This window comes from Oncorhynchus keta, chromosome 22 (assembly GCF_023373465.1).
Source record: "Oncorhynchus keta strain PuntledgeMale-10-30-2019 chromosome 22, Oket_V2, whole genome shotgun sequence".
Lineage (NCBI taxonomy): Eukaryota > Metazoa > Chordata > Actinopteri > Salmoniformes > Salmonidae > Oncorhynchus > Oncorhynchus keta.
Genome location: NC_068442.1, coordinates 55,527,375 through 55,547,000, shown reverse-complemented (window position 1 = coordinate 55,547,000; position 19,626 = coordinate 55,527,375). Strand labels below are relative to the sequence as shown.

The following is a 19,626-nucleotide window of genomic DNA, read 5'->3' as shown; positions in this document are numbered from 1 at the left end:
TGAACCCAGTGGGGCCTTCTGAACCCAGTGGTGCCTTCTGAACCCAGTGGTGCCTTCTGAACCCAGTGGGGCCTTCTGAACCCAGTGGTGCCTTCTGAACCCAGTGGTGCCTTCTGAACCCAGTGGGGCCTTCTGAACCCAGTGGTGCCTTCTGAACCCAGTGGGGCCTTCTGAACCCAGTGGTGCCTTCTGAACCTAGTGGGGCCTTCTGAACCCAGTGGGGCCTTCTGAACCCAGTGGGGCCTTCTGAACCCAGTGGTGCCTTCTGAACCCAGTGGGGCCTTCTGAACCCAGTGGTGCCTTCTGAACCCAGTGGTGCCTTCTGAACCCAGTGGTGCCTTCTGAACCCAGTGGTGCCTTCTGAACCCAGTGGTGCCTTCTGAACCTAGTGGGGCCTTCTGAACCCAGTGGTGCCTTCTGAACCCAGTGGTGCCTTCTGAACCTAGTGGGGCCTTCTGAACCCAGTGGTGCCTTCTGAACCCAGTGGTGCCTTCTGAACCCAGTGGTGCCTTCTGAACCCAGTGGTGCCTTCTGAACCCAGTGGGGCCTTCTGAACCCAGTGGTGCCTTCTGAACCCAGTGGGGCCTTCTGAACCCAGTGGTGCCTTCTGAACCCAGTGATGCCTTCTGAACCCAGTGGTGCCTTCTGAACCCAGTGGGGCCTTCTGAACCCAGTGGTGCCTTCTGAACCCAGTGGTGCCTTCTGAACCCAGTGGTGCCTTCTGAACCCAGTGGTGCCTTCTGAACCCAGTGGTGCCTTCTGAACCTAGTGGGGCCTTCTGAACCTAGTGGTGCCTTCTGAACCCAGTGATGCCTTCTGAACCCAGTGGTGCCTTCTGAACCCAGTGATGCCTTCTGAACCCAGTGGTGCCTTCTGAACCTAGTGGGGCCTTCTGAACCCAGTGGTGCCTTCTGAACCCAGTGATGCCTTCTGAACCCAGTGGTGCCTTCTGAACCCAGTGGGGCTTCTGAACCCAGTGATGCCTTCTGAACCCAGTGGTGCCTTCTGAACCTAGTGGGGCCTTCTGAACCCAGTGGTGCCTTCTGAACCCAGTGATGCCTTCTGAACCCAGTGGTGCCTTCTGAACCTAGTGGGGCCTTCTGAACCCAGTGGTGCCTTCTGAACCCAGTGGTGCCTTCTGAACCCAGTGGTGCCTTCTGAACCCAGTGATGCCTTCTGAACCCAGTGGTGCCTTCTGAACCCAGTGGTGCCTTCTGAACCCAGTGGTGCCTTCTGAACCCAGTGGTGCCTTCTGAACCCAGTGATGCCTTCTGAACCCAGTGGTGCCTTCTGAACCCAGTGGTGCCTTCTGAACCCAGTGGTGCCTTCTGAACCCAGTGATGCCTTCTGAACCCAGTGATGCCTTCTGAACCCAGTGGTGCCTTCTGAACCCAGTGGTGCCTTCTGAACCCAGTGGTGCCTTCTGAACCCAGTGATGCCTTCTGAACCCAGTGGTGCCTTCTGAACCCAGTGGTGCCTTCTGAACCCAGTGGTGCCTTCTGAACCCAGTGGTGCCTTCTGAACCCAGTGGTGCCTTCTGAACCCAGTGGGGCCTTCTGAACCCAGTGGGGCCTTCTGAACCCAGTGGTGCCTTCTGAACCCAGTGGTGCCTTCTGAACCCAGTGGTGCCTTCTGAACCCAGTGGTGCCTTCTGAACCCAGTGGTGCCTTCTGAACCCAGTGGGGCCTTCTGAACCCAGTGGTGCCTTCTGAACCCAGTGGGGCCTTCTGAACCCAGTGGTGCCTTCTGAACCCAGTGGTGCCTTCTGAACCCAGTGGTGCCTAGGCTACCTGCCTCCTCTACACTCTAACCACTAGGCTACCTGCCTCCTCTACACTCTAACCACTAGGCTACCCTGCCGCCTCTACACTCTAACCACTAGGCTACCCTACCGCCACTACACTCTAACCACTAGGCTACCCTGCCGCCTCTACACTCTAACCACTAGGCTGCCCTGAGGATGGCTATTTAATAGGGAATTAAAGGGGAAGCATACCATCGGCAGGAGAAGCACTGAGACGGTTCAGACAAATTCAGGGCCATCACAGTTGTCAACTGCACATTATCCCCGGGGAGCTGGAAGACACAATGTAAGTAACCTAATTTATGTCCCTCTAACTGCCCCAAATACCTCTGTTGATCCTACAGCTATTGAATGCAGTAATCATGAGCCTATGAACCAGAGTTATATTGTTAGCACTGAGGCAGTGTGCCCTAGTAGGAAGGCCACTGTTAACACTGAGGAGGTGTGTCCTAGTAGGAAGACCACTGTTAACACTGAGGAGGTGTGTCCTAGTAGGAAGACCACTGTTAACACTGAGGTGGTGTGTCCTAGTAGGAAGACCACTGTTAACACTGAGGTGGTGTACCCTAGTAGGAAGACCACTGTTAACACTGAGGTGGTGTGTCCTAGTAGGAAGACCACTGTTAACACTGAGGTGGTGTGTCCTAGTAGGAAGACCACTGTTAACACTGAGGTGGTGTGTCCTAGTAGGAAGACCACTGTTAACACTGAGGAGGTGTGTCCTAGTAGGAAGACCACTGTTAACACTGAGGTGGTGTGTCCTAGTAGGAAGACCACTGTTAACACTGAGGTGGTGTGTCCTGTAGGAAGACCACTGTTAACACTGAGGTGGTGTGTCCTATAGGAAGACCACTGTTAACACTGAGGTGGTGTGTCCTAGTAGGAAGACCACTGTTAACACTGAGGTGGTGTGTCCTAGTAGGAAGACCACTGTTAACACTGAGGCAGTGTGCCCTAGTAGGAAGACCACTGTGTGCAGCTCAACCTGCACTAATATAAATAACCTGAGCATGTCTACCTCTTTTAAGCTTCCCAGTAAAGCAATAAATGTACTTATAACGCCCTTCTTACATCAGCTGATATCTCAAAGTGCTGTACAGAAACCCAGCCTAAAACCCCAAACAGCAAGCAATGCAGGTATAGAGGCACAGTGGCTAGAAAAAACTGCCTAGAAAGGCCAGAACCTAGGAAGAAACCTAGAGAGGAACCAGGCTATGAGGGGTGGCCAGTCCTCTTCTGGCTGTGCCGGGTGGAGATTATAACAGAACATGGCCAAGATGTTCAAATGTTCATAAATGACCAGCATGGTCTAATAATAGTAATCACAGTGAGCAAGTCAGGGTTCCATAGCCACAGGCAGAACAGTTGAAACTGGAGCAGCAGCATGGCCAGGTGGACTGGGGACAACAAGGAGTCTTAATGCCAGGTAGACCTGAGGCATGGTCCTAGGGCTCAGGTCCTCTGAGAGAGAGAGAGAAAGAAAGAGAGAGAATTAGAGAGAGCATACTTAAATTCACACAGGACACCAGATAAGACAGGAGAAGTACTCCAGATATAACAAACTGACCCTAGCCCCCCGACACATAAACTACTGCAGCATAAATACTGGAGGCTGAGACAGGAGGGGTCAGGAGACACTGTGGCCCCATCCGATGACACCCCCGGACAGGGCCAAAGAGGCAGGATATCTTTACTAGTGCTGCAGAAATTTGCTAGAAAGCAGTATCCAAATCCATTGGATGTAGTGATCACAAAGGCTGGGCCTAATGTAGTAATAATGTAGTAATAATAATGTAATGTACTGGACTGATGGTAGCGCTCACCTTGTCTTCTCCAGGCAAACTTTTTTCCGGATGCCCCAAACAATCGTAAAGGAGATTCCTCAGAGAAAATGACTTTTTTTATTTTTTTATTTTTATTTAACCTTTATTTAACCAGGCAAGTCAGTTAAGAACACATTCTTATTTTCAATGACGGCCTGGGAACAGTGGGTTAACTGCCTGTTCAGGGGCAGAACGACAGATTTGTACCTTGTCAGCTCGGGGGTTTGAACTCGCAACCTTCCGGTTACTAGTCCAACGCTCTAACCACGAGGCTACGCTGCCGCCCCACTACTTTACCCCAGTCCTCAGCAGTCCAATCCCTGTACCTTTTGCAGAATATCAGTCTGTCCGTGATGTTTTTCCTGGAGAGAAGTGGCTTCTTTGCTGCCCTTTTGACACCAAGCCATCCTCCAAAAGTCTTCGCCTCACTGTGCGTGCAGATGCACTCTCACGACTGTATAAGAGGTCATAAGAGAAGTTTTGTAGTGTTTCCTATGTTGTTGATGTAAATCATATTTATTGGTCTTTGGTGTGTAATGAGGAGCAACCAGACGCTGCTGGTCTGTGGTGTGTAATGAGGCGCAACCAGACGCTGCTGGTCTGTGGTGTGTAATGAGGAGCAACTAGACGCTGCTGGTCTGTGGTGTGTAATGAGGAGCAACCAGACGCTGCTGGTCTGTGGTGTGTAATGAGGAGCAACCAGACGCTGCTGGTCTGTGGTGTGTAATGAGGAGCAACCAGACGCTGCTGGTCTGTGGTGTGTAATGAGGAGCAACCAGACGCTGCTGGTCTGTGGTGTGTAATGAGGAGCAACCAGACGCTGCTGGTCTGTGGTGTGTAATGAGGCGCAACCAGACGCTGCTGGTCTGTGGTGTGTAATGAGGAGCAACTAGACGCTGCTGGTCTGTGGTGTGTAATGAGGAGCAACCAGATGCTGCTGGTCTGTGGTGTGTAATGAGGAGCAACCAGACGCTGCACTACACATTTATGAAATTGCTTATTCCAGTTATTAATAGAATAAAATGACTGTAAAACCTATTAAATCCCTGTGGATTGATGAGGAATTGAAAAATGAAATGGTTGAGATATAAATGGAAAATAAGTCTGGCTGCATGAGCGATTGGCAAATGTACAGCAAATTGAGAAATTATGTAACTAAACTGAATAAAAAGAAGAAGAAACTACACTATGAAACAACATAGAAAATGAAACAAAGATAAATTAAATAAAGAATGATAGTAAAAAGCTTTGGAGCACCTTAAATGAAATTTTGGGCAAAAAGGCAAACTCCGCTCCATCATTCATTGAATCAGATGGCTCATTAAATCCACTGATATTGACAATTACTTTAATGATTTTTTGATTTGCAAGATTAGCAAATTTAGGCATGACATGCCAGCAACGAACGCTGACACTGTCACACCCTGATCTGTTTCACCTGCCTTTGTGCTTGTCTCCACCCCCCTCTAGGTGTCGCCCATCTTCCCCATTATCCCCAGTGTATTTATACCTGTGTTCTCTGTTTGTCTGTTGCCAGATTGTTTTGTTCGTCAAGCCTACCAGCGATTTTCCCCTTGCTCCTGTCTGTTTTTAGTTCCTGTTTTCTAGTTTTCCCGGTTTGACAATTCTGCCTGCCTTGAGCCTGCCTGCCCTGAGCCTGCCTGCCTGCCAGGACCCTGAGCCTTGCCTGCCCTGAGCCTGCCTGCCCTGAGCCTGCCTGCCCTGAGCCTTGCCTGCCCTGAGCCTTGCCTGCCCTGAGCCTGCCTGCCCTGAGCCTGCCTGCCAGGACCCTGAGCCTGCCTGCCAGGACCCTGAGCCTGCCTGCCCTGAGCCTGCCTGGCATTCTGTTCCTTGTCACACCACGCTGGATTATTGGCCTCTGCCTGCCCTTGACCTGTTGGTTTGTCTGCCCCCTGTTCTAGTAATAAACTTTTGTTACTTCGACACTGTCTGCATTTGGGTATTCTCTAAAACTTGATAGTACGAACTGGCCATGACTGACCCAGCAGATTCGGGCCAGCTCCACAACGCCATCTCCTCCCAAGGAGCCACCATTGGAAGGCACGGGGAGTTGCTTCGTGGTCTTATGTAAGGGTTCCAGACTTTGACTGAACACCATGACCCTGCTAGAAAAACGTATGTGTTATGGCTTTACACCCCCTGCTATATTGTGGATAAAGAGTTACCCATCTAACAGAACACAGAGGGTGTTCTTTAGAATCAGGAATTCCCCAGGGTAGCTGTCTAGGCCCCTTATTTTTTCAACCTTTACTAATGACATGCCACAGGCTTTGTGTAAGGCAAGTGTGTCTATGTATGCAGATTACTTAACACTATACACGTCAGCTACTACAGCGACTGAAATGATTGCAACACTTAACAAAGAGCTGCAGTTAGTTTCAGAATGGTTGGCATGGAATAAATTAGTCCTAAATATTTCAAAAACTAAAAACATTGTATTTCGGACAAATCATTCACGAAACCTCATCTACATCTTGTAATGAATAATGTGGAAATTGAGCAAGTTAAGGTGACTAAACTGCTTGGTGTAACCCTAGATTGTAAACTGTCCATGGTTAAAACATATTCATACAACAGTAGCTAAGATATGGAGAAGTCTGTCCATAATAAAGCACTGCTCTGCTTTCTTATTTATTTATTTTACTAGGCAAGTCAGTTAAGAACAAATTCTTATTTACAATGACAGCCTACCCCGGCAACGCTGGGCCAATTTTACGCCGCCCTGTGGGACTCCCAATCACGGTCGGATATGATGCAGCCGGGACTCGAACCAGGTACTACAGTGTCTAAGACCACTGTGCCACTCAGGAGCACCTAAACAGCACTTAACTGCACTTAACAGCACAATCAACAAGGCAGGTCCTACAGGCCCTAGTTTTGTTGCACCTTGACTACTGTTCAGTCGTGTGGTCAGGTGCCACAAAGAGGGACTTTTGACAAAGAGGGACTTTGGCATTGACATGTTGAATGCACCAAGCTGTCTGTCTAACCTACTGGCACACAGCTCGGACACCCATTCATACCCCTCAAGACATGTCAGTAGAGGTCTCTTCACAGTCCCCAAGTCCAGAACAGACTATGGGAGGTGCACAGTACTACATAGAGCCATGACTACATGGAACTCTATTCCACAGTACTACATAGAGCCATGACTACATGGAACTCTATTCCACAGTACTACATAGAGCCATTACTACATGGAACTCTATTCCACAGTACTACATAGAGCCATGACTACATGGAACTCTATTCCACAGTACTACATAGAGACATGACTACATGGAACTCTATTCCACATCAGGTAACTGATGCATGGTCCTTCTGTGGCTCAGTTGGTAGAGCATGGCGCTTGTAACGCCAGGGTAGTGGGTTCAATTCCGGGACCACCCATACGTAGAATGTATGCACACATGACTGTAAGTCGCTTTGGATAAAAGCGTCAGCTAAATGGCATATATTATATTATTATTATTATATTATTATTATTATTATATTATTATGCAGCAGTAGAATCAGATTTAAAAACAGATAAACCACCTTGTGGAACAGGGGGACTGTGAAGAGACACACATAGTCACACTATCCACACACACAATAACATACGCACTATCAACACACACAATAACATACACACTATCCACACACACAATAACATACGCACTATCCACACACACAATAACATACGCACTATCCACACACACAATAACATACGCACTATACACACACACAATAACATACGCACTATCCACACACACAATAACATACGCACTATCCACACACACAATAACATACGCACTATCCACACACACAATAACATACGCACTATACACACACACAATAACATACGCACTATCCACACACACAATAACATACGCACTATCCACACACACAATAACATACGCACTATCCACACACACAATAACATACGCACTATCCACACACACAATAACATACGCACTATACACACACACACAATAACATACGCACTATACATACACACAATAACATACACACTATCCACACACAATAACATACGCACTATACATACACACAATAACATACGCACTATCCACACACACAATAACATACGCACTATACACACACACAATAACATACGCACTATACACACACACAATAACATACGCACTATACACACACACACATAACATACGCACTATACACACACACAATAACATACGCACTATCCAGACACACAATAACATACACACTATCCACACACACAATAACATACGCACTATACACACACACAATAACATACGCACTATACACACACACAATAACATACGCACTATACACACACACAATAACATACGCACTATCCACACACATACACGTGGGTTTTGTATTGTGTATATGTGGAAGTAGAGTGATTTTTGGAATGAGATGTTCGACAAGCACGTGTCCTCATACTTTTGGTCATACATATATATGACCAGATGGACAATCCAGACTATCCAACTGAAGTGTGACCAAAATACGATCTTGTGCTCCATTTTGAGTTATTTTTTTGCAATGTTATGTTGTTTATTGTAACGCCTGTCTAGAATGTCAGATATCCAATCAGATCAAAGTCCTTCTAACAAATAACTGGAATTCATTAGTTTCTTCTCCAACTGAAGCCCAGCAGCAGCGACTTGGTATTTTACCAAATAGGGTTATCTTCTGTATAACACGCCTACTTTGTCACAACACAACTGATTGGCTCAAACGCATTAAGAAGGAAAGAAATTCCACAAATGTACTTTTAACAAGGCGCACCTGTTAATTGGAATGCATTCCAGGTAACTACCTCATGAAGCTAGTTGAGAGAATGCCAAGAGTGTGCAAAGCTGTCATCAAGGTAATGGGTGGCTCTTTTAAACAATCTCAAATATAAAATAAACACTTTCTTGATGATTACTACATGATTACATATATTTTATTTCATAGTTTGGATGTCCTCACTATTATTAACAAAAAAATAAGAAAAATTCTTGAATGTTCTAAAAACTTTTGACCGGAGTGACGAGTTCTGCATTCAGAGGTTCTGCCACTGTTGTCATTTGCCTGTTTGTGGGGCGGCAGGGTGGCCTAGTGGTTAGAGAGTTAGACCAGGAGTTCAAGTTCAATCCCCCGAGCTGACAAGGTACTACTAATCTGTCGTTCTGCCCCTGAACAGGCAGTTAACCCACTGTTCCTAGACCAGTTAACCCCCTGTTCCACTGTTCCTAGACCAGTTAACCCACTGTTCCTAGGCCAGTTAACCCACTGTTCCTAGGCCAGTTAACCCACTGTTCCTAGACCAGTTAACCCACCGTTCCTAGACCAGTTAACCCACTGTTCCTAGACCAGTTAACCCACTGTTCCTAGACCAGTTAACCCACTGTTCCTAGACCAGTTAACCCACTGTTCCTAGACCAGTTAACCCCACTGTTCCTAGACCAGTTAACCCACTGTTCCTAGGCCAGTTAACCCACTGTTCCTAGACCAGTTAACCCACTGTTCCTAGACCAGTTAACCCACTGTTCCTAGGCCAGTTAACCCACTGTTCCTAGGCCAGTTAACCCACTGTTCCTAGACCAGTTAACCCCACTGTTCCTAGGCCAGTTAACCCACTGTTCCTAGGCCAGTTAACCCACTGTTCCTAGGTCAGTTAACCCACTGTTCCTAGACCAGTTAACCCACTGTTCCTAGGCCGTCATTGAAAATAAGAATTTGTTCTTAACTGACTTGCCTGGTTAAATAAAAGGTTAGATAACATAACAATAAAAGTGGCCCGCCTGTTAGCTTGCACGGTTCTTCTTCGACCTCTCATCAACGAGCTGTTTTCACCCACAGCACTGCCTGCTGACTGGATGTTTTTTGTTAGTCGCACCATTGTCGGCAAACCGTAGACACTGTTGTGTGTGAAAAGCCGAGGAGGCTGGCCGTTTCTGACATTCTGGAGCCTGCGTTCCTGTACCACTCTCAAAGTTGCTTGGGTCACTGGTTTAGCCCGTTCTGATGTAAAATAGAGCAGTAACTGAATGCCTCGATGCCTGTCTGCCTGCTTTATATAGCAAGCCATGGCCACGTGACTCGCTGTCTGTAGGAGTGATCTATTTTCGTGAACTGAGCGGTGAGTATTTAATGACCCTACTACACACCTATTTTCCATTACAGATAATCCTCCTCTGCAGCTTTGAGCGAGAAGGGGTTGATGGTGAGAATATTTGGGAAAGAGTCAGCATGATTTGCAATGGCCGGGACTAAATCAGTTTGTTACATGTGTCCGATTGAGCTTGCCGTAGATCGATGTCATTGCAGTGTAAATGGAGAAAGACACAGAGGTAGTAGTAGTGCTGGAAAAGCTGTCCTTTAATAAGAAAATCAAGTCAGATCTTCCTGCAGTGGCTTGTGGGGGATAAGTGTCAGAGTGACTTTTGACTCTCTGTTTCTTTCCTCCAAACAGTAGACCAGGAGCCTCTTCGTAGTATACAACTTGGTGGTATACAGCTATCAGTATTCACACGCACTCTCGCACACACATACACATACACACACACACACTCTCACACACTCTCACACACACTCTCACACTGACACTCACACACACATACACATACACACACACACTCTCACACACTCTCACACACTGACACTCACACACACATACACATACACACACACACTCTCACACACTCTCACACACACTCTCACACTGACACTCACACACACATACACATACACACACACACGCTCTCACACACTGTCACGCACTCTCGCACACACACTGACACTCACACACACATACACATACACACACGCTCTCACACACTCTCACACACACTCTCACACACACACGCTCTCACACACTGTCACACACTCTCACACACACTCTCACACTGACACTGACACTCACACACACATACACATACACACACGCTCTCACACACTCTCACACACACTCTCACACACACACGCTCTCACACACTGTCACACACTCTCACACACACTCTCACACACTCACAAGCACACGCACACTCACACTCTTCACACACACCTGATAAAGATTTCTGATAAAGATCTCGGAGGCCTCTTCCGCAACCTCTGTCCTCTGCGACACAGTCAGGGAACAAAGTGTGATTTCAGTAATATTCATGCCAATCTCAACAGGTAACACAATTGATGTGGTTAAACACTCATTGCCCAACCCATCGCTGTGTGCCAGCTCCTCCAGCTCCTCCAATGACGAGCTGGACTTTCAGGTTTCTATGCTGGTACAAAGTTCGCTGAGTTCTTCATACAATCATTGATACAATCAGTTAATATTTGAATGTAAAGGATAATAGCTTCAGGGTTATGCTGTACTATATAGCTTACTGTCACTTTTGCACAGAACAAATCAAATCAAATCAATATTATTGGTCACTGCCCCCTGCTGGGAACAGACACTGTTCCCCCTGGCCTGTCATACTGCCCCTGCTGGGAACAGACACTATTCCCCCTGGCCTGTCATACTGCCCCCTGCTGGGAACAGACACTATTCCCCCTGGCCTGTCATACTGCCCCCTGCTGGGAACAGACACTATTCCCCCTGGCCTGTCATACTGCCCCCTGCTGGGAACAGACACTATTCCCCCTGGCCTGTCATACTGCCCCTGCTGGGAACAGACACTATTCCCCTGGCCTGTCATACTGCCCCCTGCCCAGACACTATTCCCCCTGGGCTGTCATACTGCCCCTGCTGGGAACAGACACTATTCCCCCTGGCCTGTTCCCCCTGGCAGACACTATTCCCCCTGGCCTGTCATACTGCCCCTGCTGGGAACAGACACTATTCCCCCTGGCCTGTCATACTGCCCCCTGCTGGGAACAGACACTATTCCCCCTGGCCTGTCATACTGCCCCCTGCTGGGAACAGACACTATTCCCCCTGGCCTGTCATACTGCCCCTGCTGGGAACTGGGAACAGACACACTATTCCCCTGGCCTGTCATACTGCTGTGGGAACAGACACTATTCCCCCTGGCCTGTCATACTGCCCCTGCTGGGAACAGACACTGGCCTGTCATACTGCCCCTTCCCCTGGCCTGTCATACTGCCCCCTGCTGGGAACAGACACTATTCCCCCTGGCCTGTCATACTGCCCCCTGCTGGGAACAGACACTATTCCCCCTGGCCTGTCATACTGCCCCCTGCTGGGAACAGACACTATTCCCCCTGGCCTGTCATACTGCCCCTGCTGGGAACAGACACTATTCCCCCTGGCCTGTCATACTGCCCCCTGCTGGGAACAGACACTATTCCCCCTGGCCTGTCATACTGCCCCCTGCTGGGAACAGACACTATTCCCCCTGGCCTGTCATACTGCCCCCTGCTGGGAACAGACACTATTCCCCCTGGCCTGTCATACTGCCCCCTGCTGGGAACAGACACTATTCCCCCTGGCCTGTCATACTGCCCCCTGCTGGGAACAGACACTATTCCCCCTGGCCTGTCATACTGCCCCCTGCTGGGAACAGACACTATTCCCCCTGGCCTGTCATACACAGACACTATTCCCCTGGCCTGTCATACTGCCCCTGCTGGGAACAGACACTATTCCCCTGGCCTGTCATACTGCCCCCTGCTGGGAACAGACACTATTCCCCCTGGCCTGTCATACTGCCCCCTGCTGGGAACAGACACTATTCCCCCTGGCCTGTCATACTGCCCCTGCTGGGAACAGACACAGACACTATTCCCCCTGGCCTGTCATACTGCCCCCTGCTGGGAACAGACACTATTCCCCCTGGCCTCATACTGCCCCTGCTGGGAACAGGGCCTGTCAACAGACACTATTCCCCCTGGCCTGTCATACTGCCCCTGCTGGGAACAGACACTATTCCCCTGGCCTGTCATACTGCCCCCTGCTGGGAACAGACACTATTCCCCTGGCCTGTCATACTGCTGGGAACCCTGCTGGGAACAGACACTATTCCCCCTTCCCCCCCCCTGGGAAGACACTATTCCCCCTGTGCTGTCATACTGCCCCCTGCTGGGAACAGACACTATTCCCCTGGCCTGTCATACTGCCCCTGCTACACTGGCCCGTCCTGCCCCCTGCTGGGAACAGACACTATTCCCCCTGGCCCGCATACTGCCCCCTCATACTGCCCCCTGCTGGGAACAGACACTATTCCCCTGACCTGTCATACTGCCCCTGCTGGGAACAGACACTATTCCCCTGGCATACTGCCCCCTGCTGGGAACAGACACTATTCCCCTGACCTGTCATACTGCCCCCTGCTGGGAACAGACACTATTCCCCCTGGCCCGTCATACTGCCCCCTGCTGGGAACAGACACTATTCCCCCTGACCTGTCATACTGCCCCCTGCTGGGAACAGACACTATTCCCCCTGACCCGTCACACTGCCCCCTGCTGGGAACAGACACTATTCCCCCTGGCTTGTCATACTGCCCCCTGCTGGGGCACGAGTGTAACCAGGAGGAGAGGCCTCATTTAACTCATTTCTTAACTGACTTGCCTAATTAAGGTTTAAAAGGTTTAAATAAGAAACAATAAAATGTTTCAGTCAGGCCAATCACATCAAAAGGTCATGATCGGTGTAGTTCGTTGACTATGAATACCTTGGAAGTGAGGGATCTAACATTAAGTAGTATTGTTTTGGTATGTGAGGATTATCACAATCTCTTTAAATAAAAGACATGGATGGAGGTTTTTATTCCAGTGAGATTGCTAAAGGCGAACACCTCCATGTTTAGATTTTCCAGACCTAGATCGAGGCACAGACACTGTTTCAATAGGGAAAACTAGGCTGACTACACTGACTGACTGTGCTACTGGCAGACTCCACTATGCTGGCAGGCTGGCTAACGGCCTGTTGCCTGGCCTGCACCCTATTTCATTGTGGAGCAAGAGGAGTTAGAGCCCTGTGTATGTTGGTAGATAAGATGAGAGCACCCCTCCAGCGAGGATGGAGTCCGTCACTCCTCAGCAGGTCAGGCTTGGTCCTGTTTGTGGGTGAGTCCCAGAAAGAGGGCCAATTATCTACAAATTATATATTTGAGTTGTGAGACTCTGCTGTAGAGCTCATCACTCCCCCTAACTGGGAGGGGGCCAGAGACAATTACTCGATGCCGACACATCTTTCTAGCTGATTTACACACGGAAGCTATGTTGCGCTTGGTGACCTCTGACTGTTTCATCCTAACATCGTTGGTGCCGACGTGGATAACAATATCTCTAAACTCTCTACACTCGCCAGTTTTAGCTTTAGCCAGCACCATCTTCAGATTAGCCTTAACGTCGGTAGCCCTGCCCCCGGGTAAACAGTGTATGATCGCTGGATGATTCGTTTTAAGTCTAATACTGCGGGCAATGGAGTCGCCAATGACTAGAGTTTTCAATTTGTCAGAGCTAATGGTGGGAAGCTTCGGCGTCTCAGACCCCGTAACGGGAGGAGTAGAGACCAGAGAAGACTCGGCCTCTGACTCCGACCCGCTGCTTAATGGGGAGAACCGGTTGAAAGTTTCTGTCGGCTGAATGAGCGACACCGGGTGAGCGTTCCTACAGCATTTCCCTCCAGAAACCGTGAGAAAGTTGTCCGGGGACCGTGCGAGGGGATTTATACTAACGTTACTATCTGTACTCACTGGTGGCACAGACACTGTTTCATCCTTTCCTACACTGAAGTTACCCTTGCCTAACAATTGCGTCTGAAGCTGGGCTCAGCAGCACAGCTATCCTCGCCGTAAGGCGATCGTTCTCCTGTATATTATGAGTACAACGACTGCAAGTAGGTCCTTCTGTAGCTCAGTTGGTAGAGCATGGCGCTTGTAACGCCAGGGTAGTGGGTTCGATTCCCGGGACCACCCATACGTAGAATGTATGCACACATGACTGTAAGTCGCTGGATAAAAGCGTCTGCTAAATGGCATATTATTTATTTATTATCATGTTCATGTTACTACTTAGCTTCTGCTGGTGTTGCCTCAGTGGCCATGTTGCTACGGTTACCACCAGTAAAGTTGTTACTAGCCGTTAAGCTAGCTGACTAGCACGATTACGATTGTTCTTTTATCTCTCTCTCTCTCTCTCTCTCTCTCTCTCTCTCTCTCTCTCTCTCTCTCTCTCCTTTCCTCTCCCTCTCTCTCTCCTCTCTCTCTCCCTCTCTCTCTCTCTCTCCCTCTCTCTCTCTCTCTCTCTCTCTCTCTCTCTCTCTATCTCCCTCTCTCTATCTCTATCTCCACTCTCTCTCTCTCTCTCTCTCTCTCTCTCTCTCTCTCTCTCTCTCTCTCTCTCTCTCTCTCTCTCTCAATCTCCACTTTATCATCTATGTTTACATTGCATCTCTCTGAAATAGATCATAAAAATGACTATCTCTCTCTATCTCCATGGGTCTCTCTCTCTCTCTATCTCTCTCTCACTCTCTCTCTCTCTCTCTCTCTCTCTCTCTCTCTCTCTCTCTCTCTCTCTCTCTCTCTCTCTCTCTCTCTCTCCACTCTCTCTCTCTATCTCTCTATATCTCTATCTCCACTCTCTCTCTCTATCTCCACTCTCTCTCTCTATCTCTCTCTATCTCCTCTCACTCTCTCTCTCTCTCTCTCTCTCTCTCTCTCTCTCTCTCTCTCTCTCTCTCTCTCTCTCTCTCTGTCTCTCTCTCTCTCTCTCTCTCTCTCTCTCTCTCTCTCTCTCTCTCTCAATTCAATTAAATTTAAGGGGCTTTATTGGCATGGGAAACATATGTTTACATTGCAAAAAGCAAGTGAAATAGATCATAAAAAAATGACCAGTAAACATCACACTTCCAAAAGTTCCAATAGAATAAAGACATATTATGTCTATATACAGTGTTGTAATGATGTGCAAATGGTTAAATAAATAAACATAATTATGGGTTGTATTTACAATGGTGTTTGTTCTTCACTGGTTGACCTTTTCTTGTGGCAACAGGTCATACATCTTGCTGCTGTGATGCAACACTGTGGTATTTCACCCAGTAGATATGGGAGTTTATTAAAATTGGATTTGTTTTCAAATTCTTTGTGGGTCTGTGTAATCTGAGGGAAATATGTATCTCTAATATGGTCTCTCTCTCTCTCTCTCTCTCTCTCTCTCTCTCTCTCTCTCTCTCTCTGTCTCTCTCTCCCTCCCTCTCTCTGTCTCTCTCTCTCACTCACTCACTCACTCACCACTCACTCACTCACTCACCACTCACTCACTCACTCACTCACTCACTCACCACCACACTCTCTCTCTCTCTCTCTCTCTCTCTCTCTCTCTCTGTCTCTCTAAATCTCTCACTCACTCAGCTCACTCACCACTCACTCACTCACTCACTCACTGTTAACTCAGAACTCTCTCTCTCTCTCAAATAAGTTGTCACTCACTCACTCACCACTCACTCACCTGTCAAATAAGTTGTGTTAAATTAGAACTCCACCACCACTCCACCACTCACTCACTCACTCACTCACTCACACTACTCTCACTCTCTCTCTCTCTGTCTCTCTCTCTCTCTCTCTCTCTCTCTCTCTCTCTCTCTGTCTCTCTCACTCTCACTTATATCCTAATGTCAAATAAGTTGTGTTAAATTAGAACTCTCTCTGGGCAGCCAAGACGCAACACTAATATCCCAATGTCAAATAAGTTGTGTTAAATTAGAACTCTCTCTCTGGGCAGCCAAGACGCAACACTAATATCCTAATGTCAAATAAGTTGTGTTAAATTAGAACTCTCTCTCTGGGCAGCCAAGACGCAACACTAATATTTAAACAACGTGATTCATTACTTTACATCATGCTCCTAAATATTTACAAACAGCATTTCATTTCTTAAGGTGCACTCCTTATCTCTGCTATCAACACTGAGGGGTTTTTATGAATGTCGACCTTAACAGAAAGTCAACATGAATCTCAGCCCAACCAAACTATCCTGGGAGCTGCAAATTACACAGTTCTGGATTCGGATGATTTATAACACATCTGGTTAGTCAAAGACCTGAAAGCCAGACTGCTGTGGTGGAGTAAAGAGGAGAGGGCCAGAGCAGACGGTCTTTATCTCTCTCTCTCTCTCTCTCTCTCTCTCTCTCTCTCTCTCTCTCTCGCTCTCTCGCTCTCTCTCGCTCTTTCTTTGTCTGCGATCAGCTCAGACCCAGCTCAGAGACTCCAGGATCAGTACTGGGATAGCCTCAGAGTCGGACGCCCAGGCTTCGCTTACATTAAACCTTTACTCACAAGCTTGGTCACCAGCAGAATGACTCCAGGACCAGTGCTGTTACTGTGGGCTCTGGCTCTTCTCGCTACCGTGGCAAGCCAGGAGTATGAGAACCGAATGGAGAGCCATATCGACCGCTCTGTCCCCTGGATCCACACCTTCCGCCAGGGGTTCAACTTCCAGTGTCCCCATGGAGAGGTGCTGGTGGCTCTGCAGAGTGTCTTCAGTGAGAAGGAAGGGTCCGACCGTCTCTGGGCCTTCGAGTGCCAGCAGACTCCCACCACCCTGGGGCACCCAACAGAGTGCTGGTGGGACGACACCAACCGTGCCGGGATGGAGTGGTAGGTCCCTGATGACATCTCTGGTCATCTCTGTCTCTCTTTGACCTATGTGACCTCTGGGCTTTCTGTGCCCCTGATCCTTGTCTAGAAGTGTCATGTTTACACTGGTATTCAGTTATCTCTAATCTCTATAGATGTGGAGGTACCCTGTGGTGTGAATCTTCTCTGGTTATCTCTAATCTCTATAGATGTGGAGGTACCCTGTGGTGTGAATCTTCTCTGGTTATCTCTAATCTCTATAGATGTGGAGGTACCCTGTGGTGTGAATCTTCTCTGGTTATCTCTAATCTCTATGTGGATCTGTGGTGTGTTCTCTGTAGTGTACCCTGTGGTGTGAATCTTCTCTGGTTATCTCTAATCTCTATAGATGTGGAGGTACCCTGTGGTGTGAATCTTCTCTGGTTATCTCTAATCTCTATAGATGTGTGGTACTGTTTGCTGGAAGCAAGTTAGGGTTCGCCTTTGTGTAGTGTGTTCTCTGTAGTGTGTTCTCTGTAGTGTGTTCTCTGTAGTGTGTTCTCTGTAGTGTGTTCTCTGTAGTGTGCCCTTTGTAGTGTGTTCTCTGTAGTGTGTTCTCTGTAGTGTGTTCTCTGTAGTGTGCCCTTTGTAGTGTGTTCTCTGTAGTGTGTTCTCTGTAGTGTGCCCTTTGTAGTGTGTTCTCTGTAGTGTGTTCTCTGTAGTGTGTTCTCTGTAGTGTGCCCTTTGTAGTGTGTTCTCTGTAGTGTGTTCTCTGTAGTGTGTTCTCTGTAGTGTGTTCTCTGTAGTGTGTTCTCTGTAGTGTGTTCTCTGTAGTGTGTTCTCTGTAGTGTGTTCTCTGTAGTGTGTTCTCTGTAGTGTGTTCTCTGGTCGTCTGATACGTGGCACGCTCACGTCTGACCATCTGCATCCCCTCTGGCGTTCTCTGATCTCTATCGATGTAAGATGTGCTGAAAACAAAGGCAAGGCTGCAGCTGTAACGAGGCTGTAACGAGGCTGGAACGAGGCTGTAACGAGGCTGGAACGAGGCTGGAACGAGGCTGTAACAAGCTAATTGGGTGGGTGAGGAGAGTCAAATTTGGTAATAGCTAATTATGGACAGTTTTATTTCCCTCCGGGCTGAGTTGTAAAACCCTCAGTCTCAGCAACAGGAAGACTGAATGCTCTATCCTATTGGTGTCTGTGTCGGGAAAGCCTGAGCTTAGATGGGATTTAAGGATAGACCGTTTTATTGTCCTTTTAAGGCCCTCCATGATCCATGTCCATAGAGGAACCTCTCTAGCATGAATCATCACGTTTACATTATGCTTAGGTTTACGTTTATTGGTGCATTAATATCTAAAATAGTGAATTGGAGCGCTTTATGATCAACAGAGACTCTCATATGAAGCCTCAGGAATCCTAAAAAACTCGAATTCGTTACTCTGAGGTCTAGTCTGAGAAGGTAGGAGGCAGGATGACAGAGAGCCATCACATAGTCTTCAGAGAGCCATCACATAGTCTTCAGAGAGCCATCACATAGTCTTCAGAGAGCCATCACATAGTCTTCAGAGAGCAATCACATAGTCTTCAGAGAGCCATCACATATTCTTCAGAGAGCCATCACATCGTCTTCAGAGAGCCATCACATTGACTTCAGAGAGCCATCACCTAGTCTTCAGAGAGCCATCACCTAGTCTTCAGAAAGCCATCACATCGTCTTCAGAGAGCCATCACATTGACTTCAGAGAGCCATCACCTAGTCTTCAGAAAGCCATCACATCGTCTTCAGAGAGCCATCACATCGTCTTCAGAGAGCCATCACGTAGTCTTCAGAGAGCCATCACGTAGTCTTCAGAGAGCCATCACCTAGTCTTCAGAAAGCCATCACCTAGTCTTCAGAGAGCCATCACATAGTCTTCAGAGAGCCATCATGTAGTCTTCAGAGAGCCATCACCTAGTCTTCAGAGAGCCATCACATCGTCTTCAGAGAGCCATCACTTCAGAGAGCCATCACGTAGTCTTCAGAGAGCCATCACATAGTCTTCAGAGAGCCATCACATAGTCTTCAGAGAGCCATCACATAGTCTTCAGAGAGCCATCACATCGTCTTCAGAGAGCCATCACCTAGTCTTCAGAGAGCCATCACATCGTCTTCAGAGAGCCATCACCTAGTCTTCAGAGAGCTATCACCTAGTCTTCAGAGAGCCATCACATCGTCTTCAGAGAGCCATCACGTAGTCTTCAGAGAGCCATCACGTAGTCTTCAGAGAGCCATCATGTAGTCTTCAGAGAGCCATCACATAGTCTTCAGAGAGCCATCACATCGTCTTCTGCTGAGCCATCACATCGTCTTCAGAGAGCCATCACATCGTCTTCAGAGAGCCATCACCTAGTCTTCAGAGAGCCATCACCTAGTCTTCAGAGAGCCATCACCTAGTCTTCAGAGAGCCATCACCTAGTCTTCAGAGAGCCATCA

The 19,626-nt window shown here is 48.0% G+C and overlaps 1 protein-coding gene across 1 annotated transcript in view; it reads left to right on the top strand.

Annotated features, from left to right (window-relative positions):
- The first annotated feature begins 16,652 nt into the window (after positions 1 to 16,652).
- The window catches only part of dpt (dermatopontin), a 19,810-nt gene continuing 16,836 nt past the window's right edge, over positions 16,653 to 19,626 (top strand). The window contains exon 1 of the mRNA XM_052475672.1: positions 16,653 to 17,192. Coding sequence (XP_052331632.1) covers positions 16,891 to 17,192 — 302 coding nt within the window. The 5' untranslated portion in view covers positions 16,653 to 16,890. The remainder of the gene's footprint in view (positions 17,193 to 19,626) is intronic.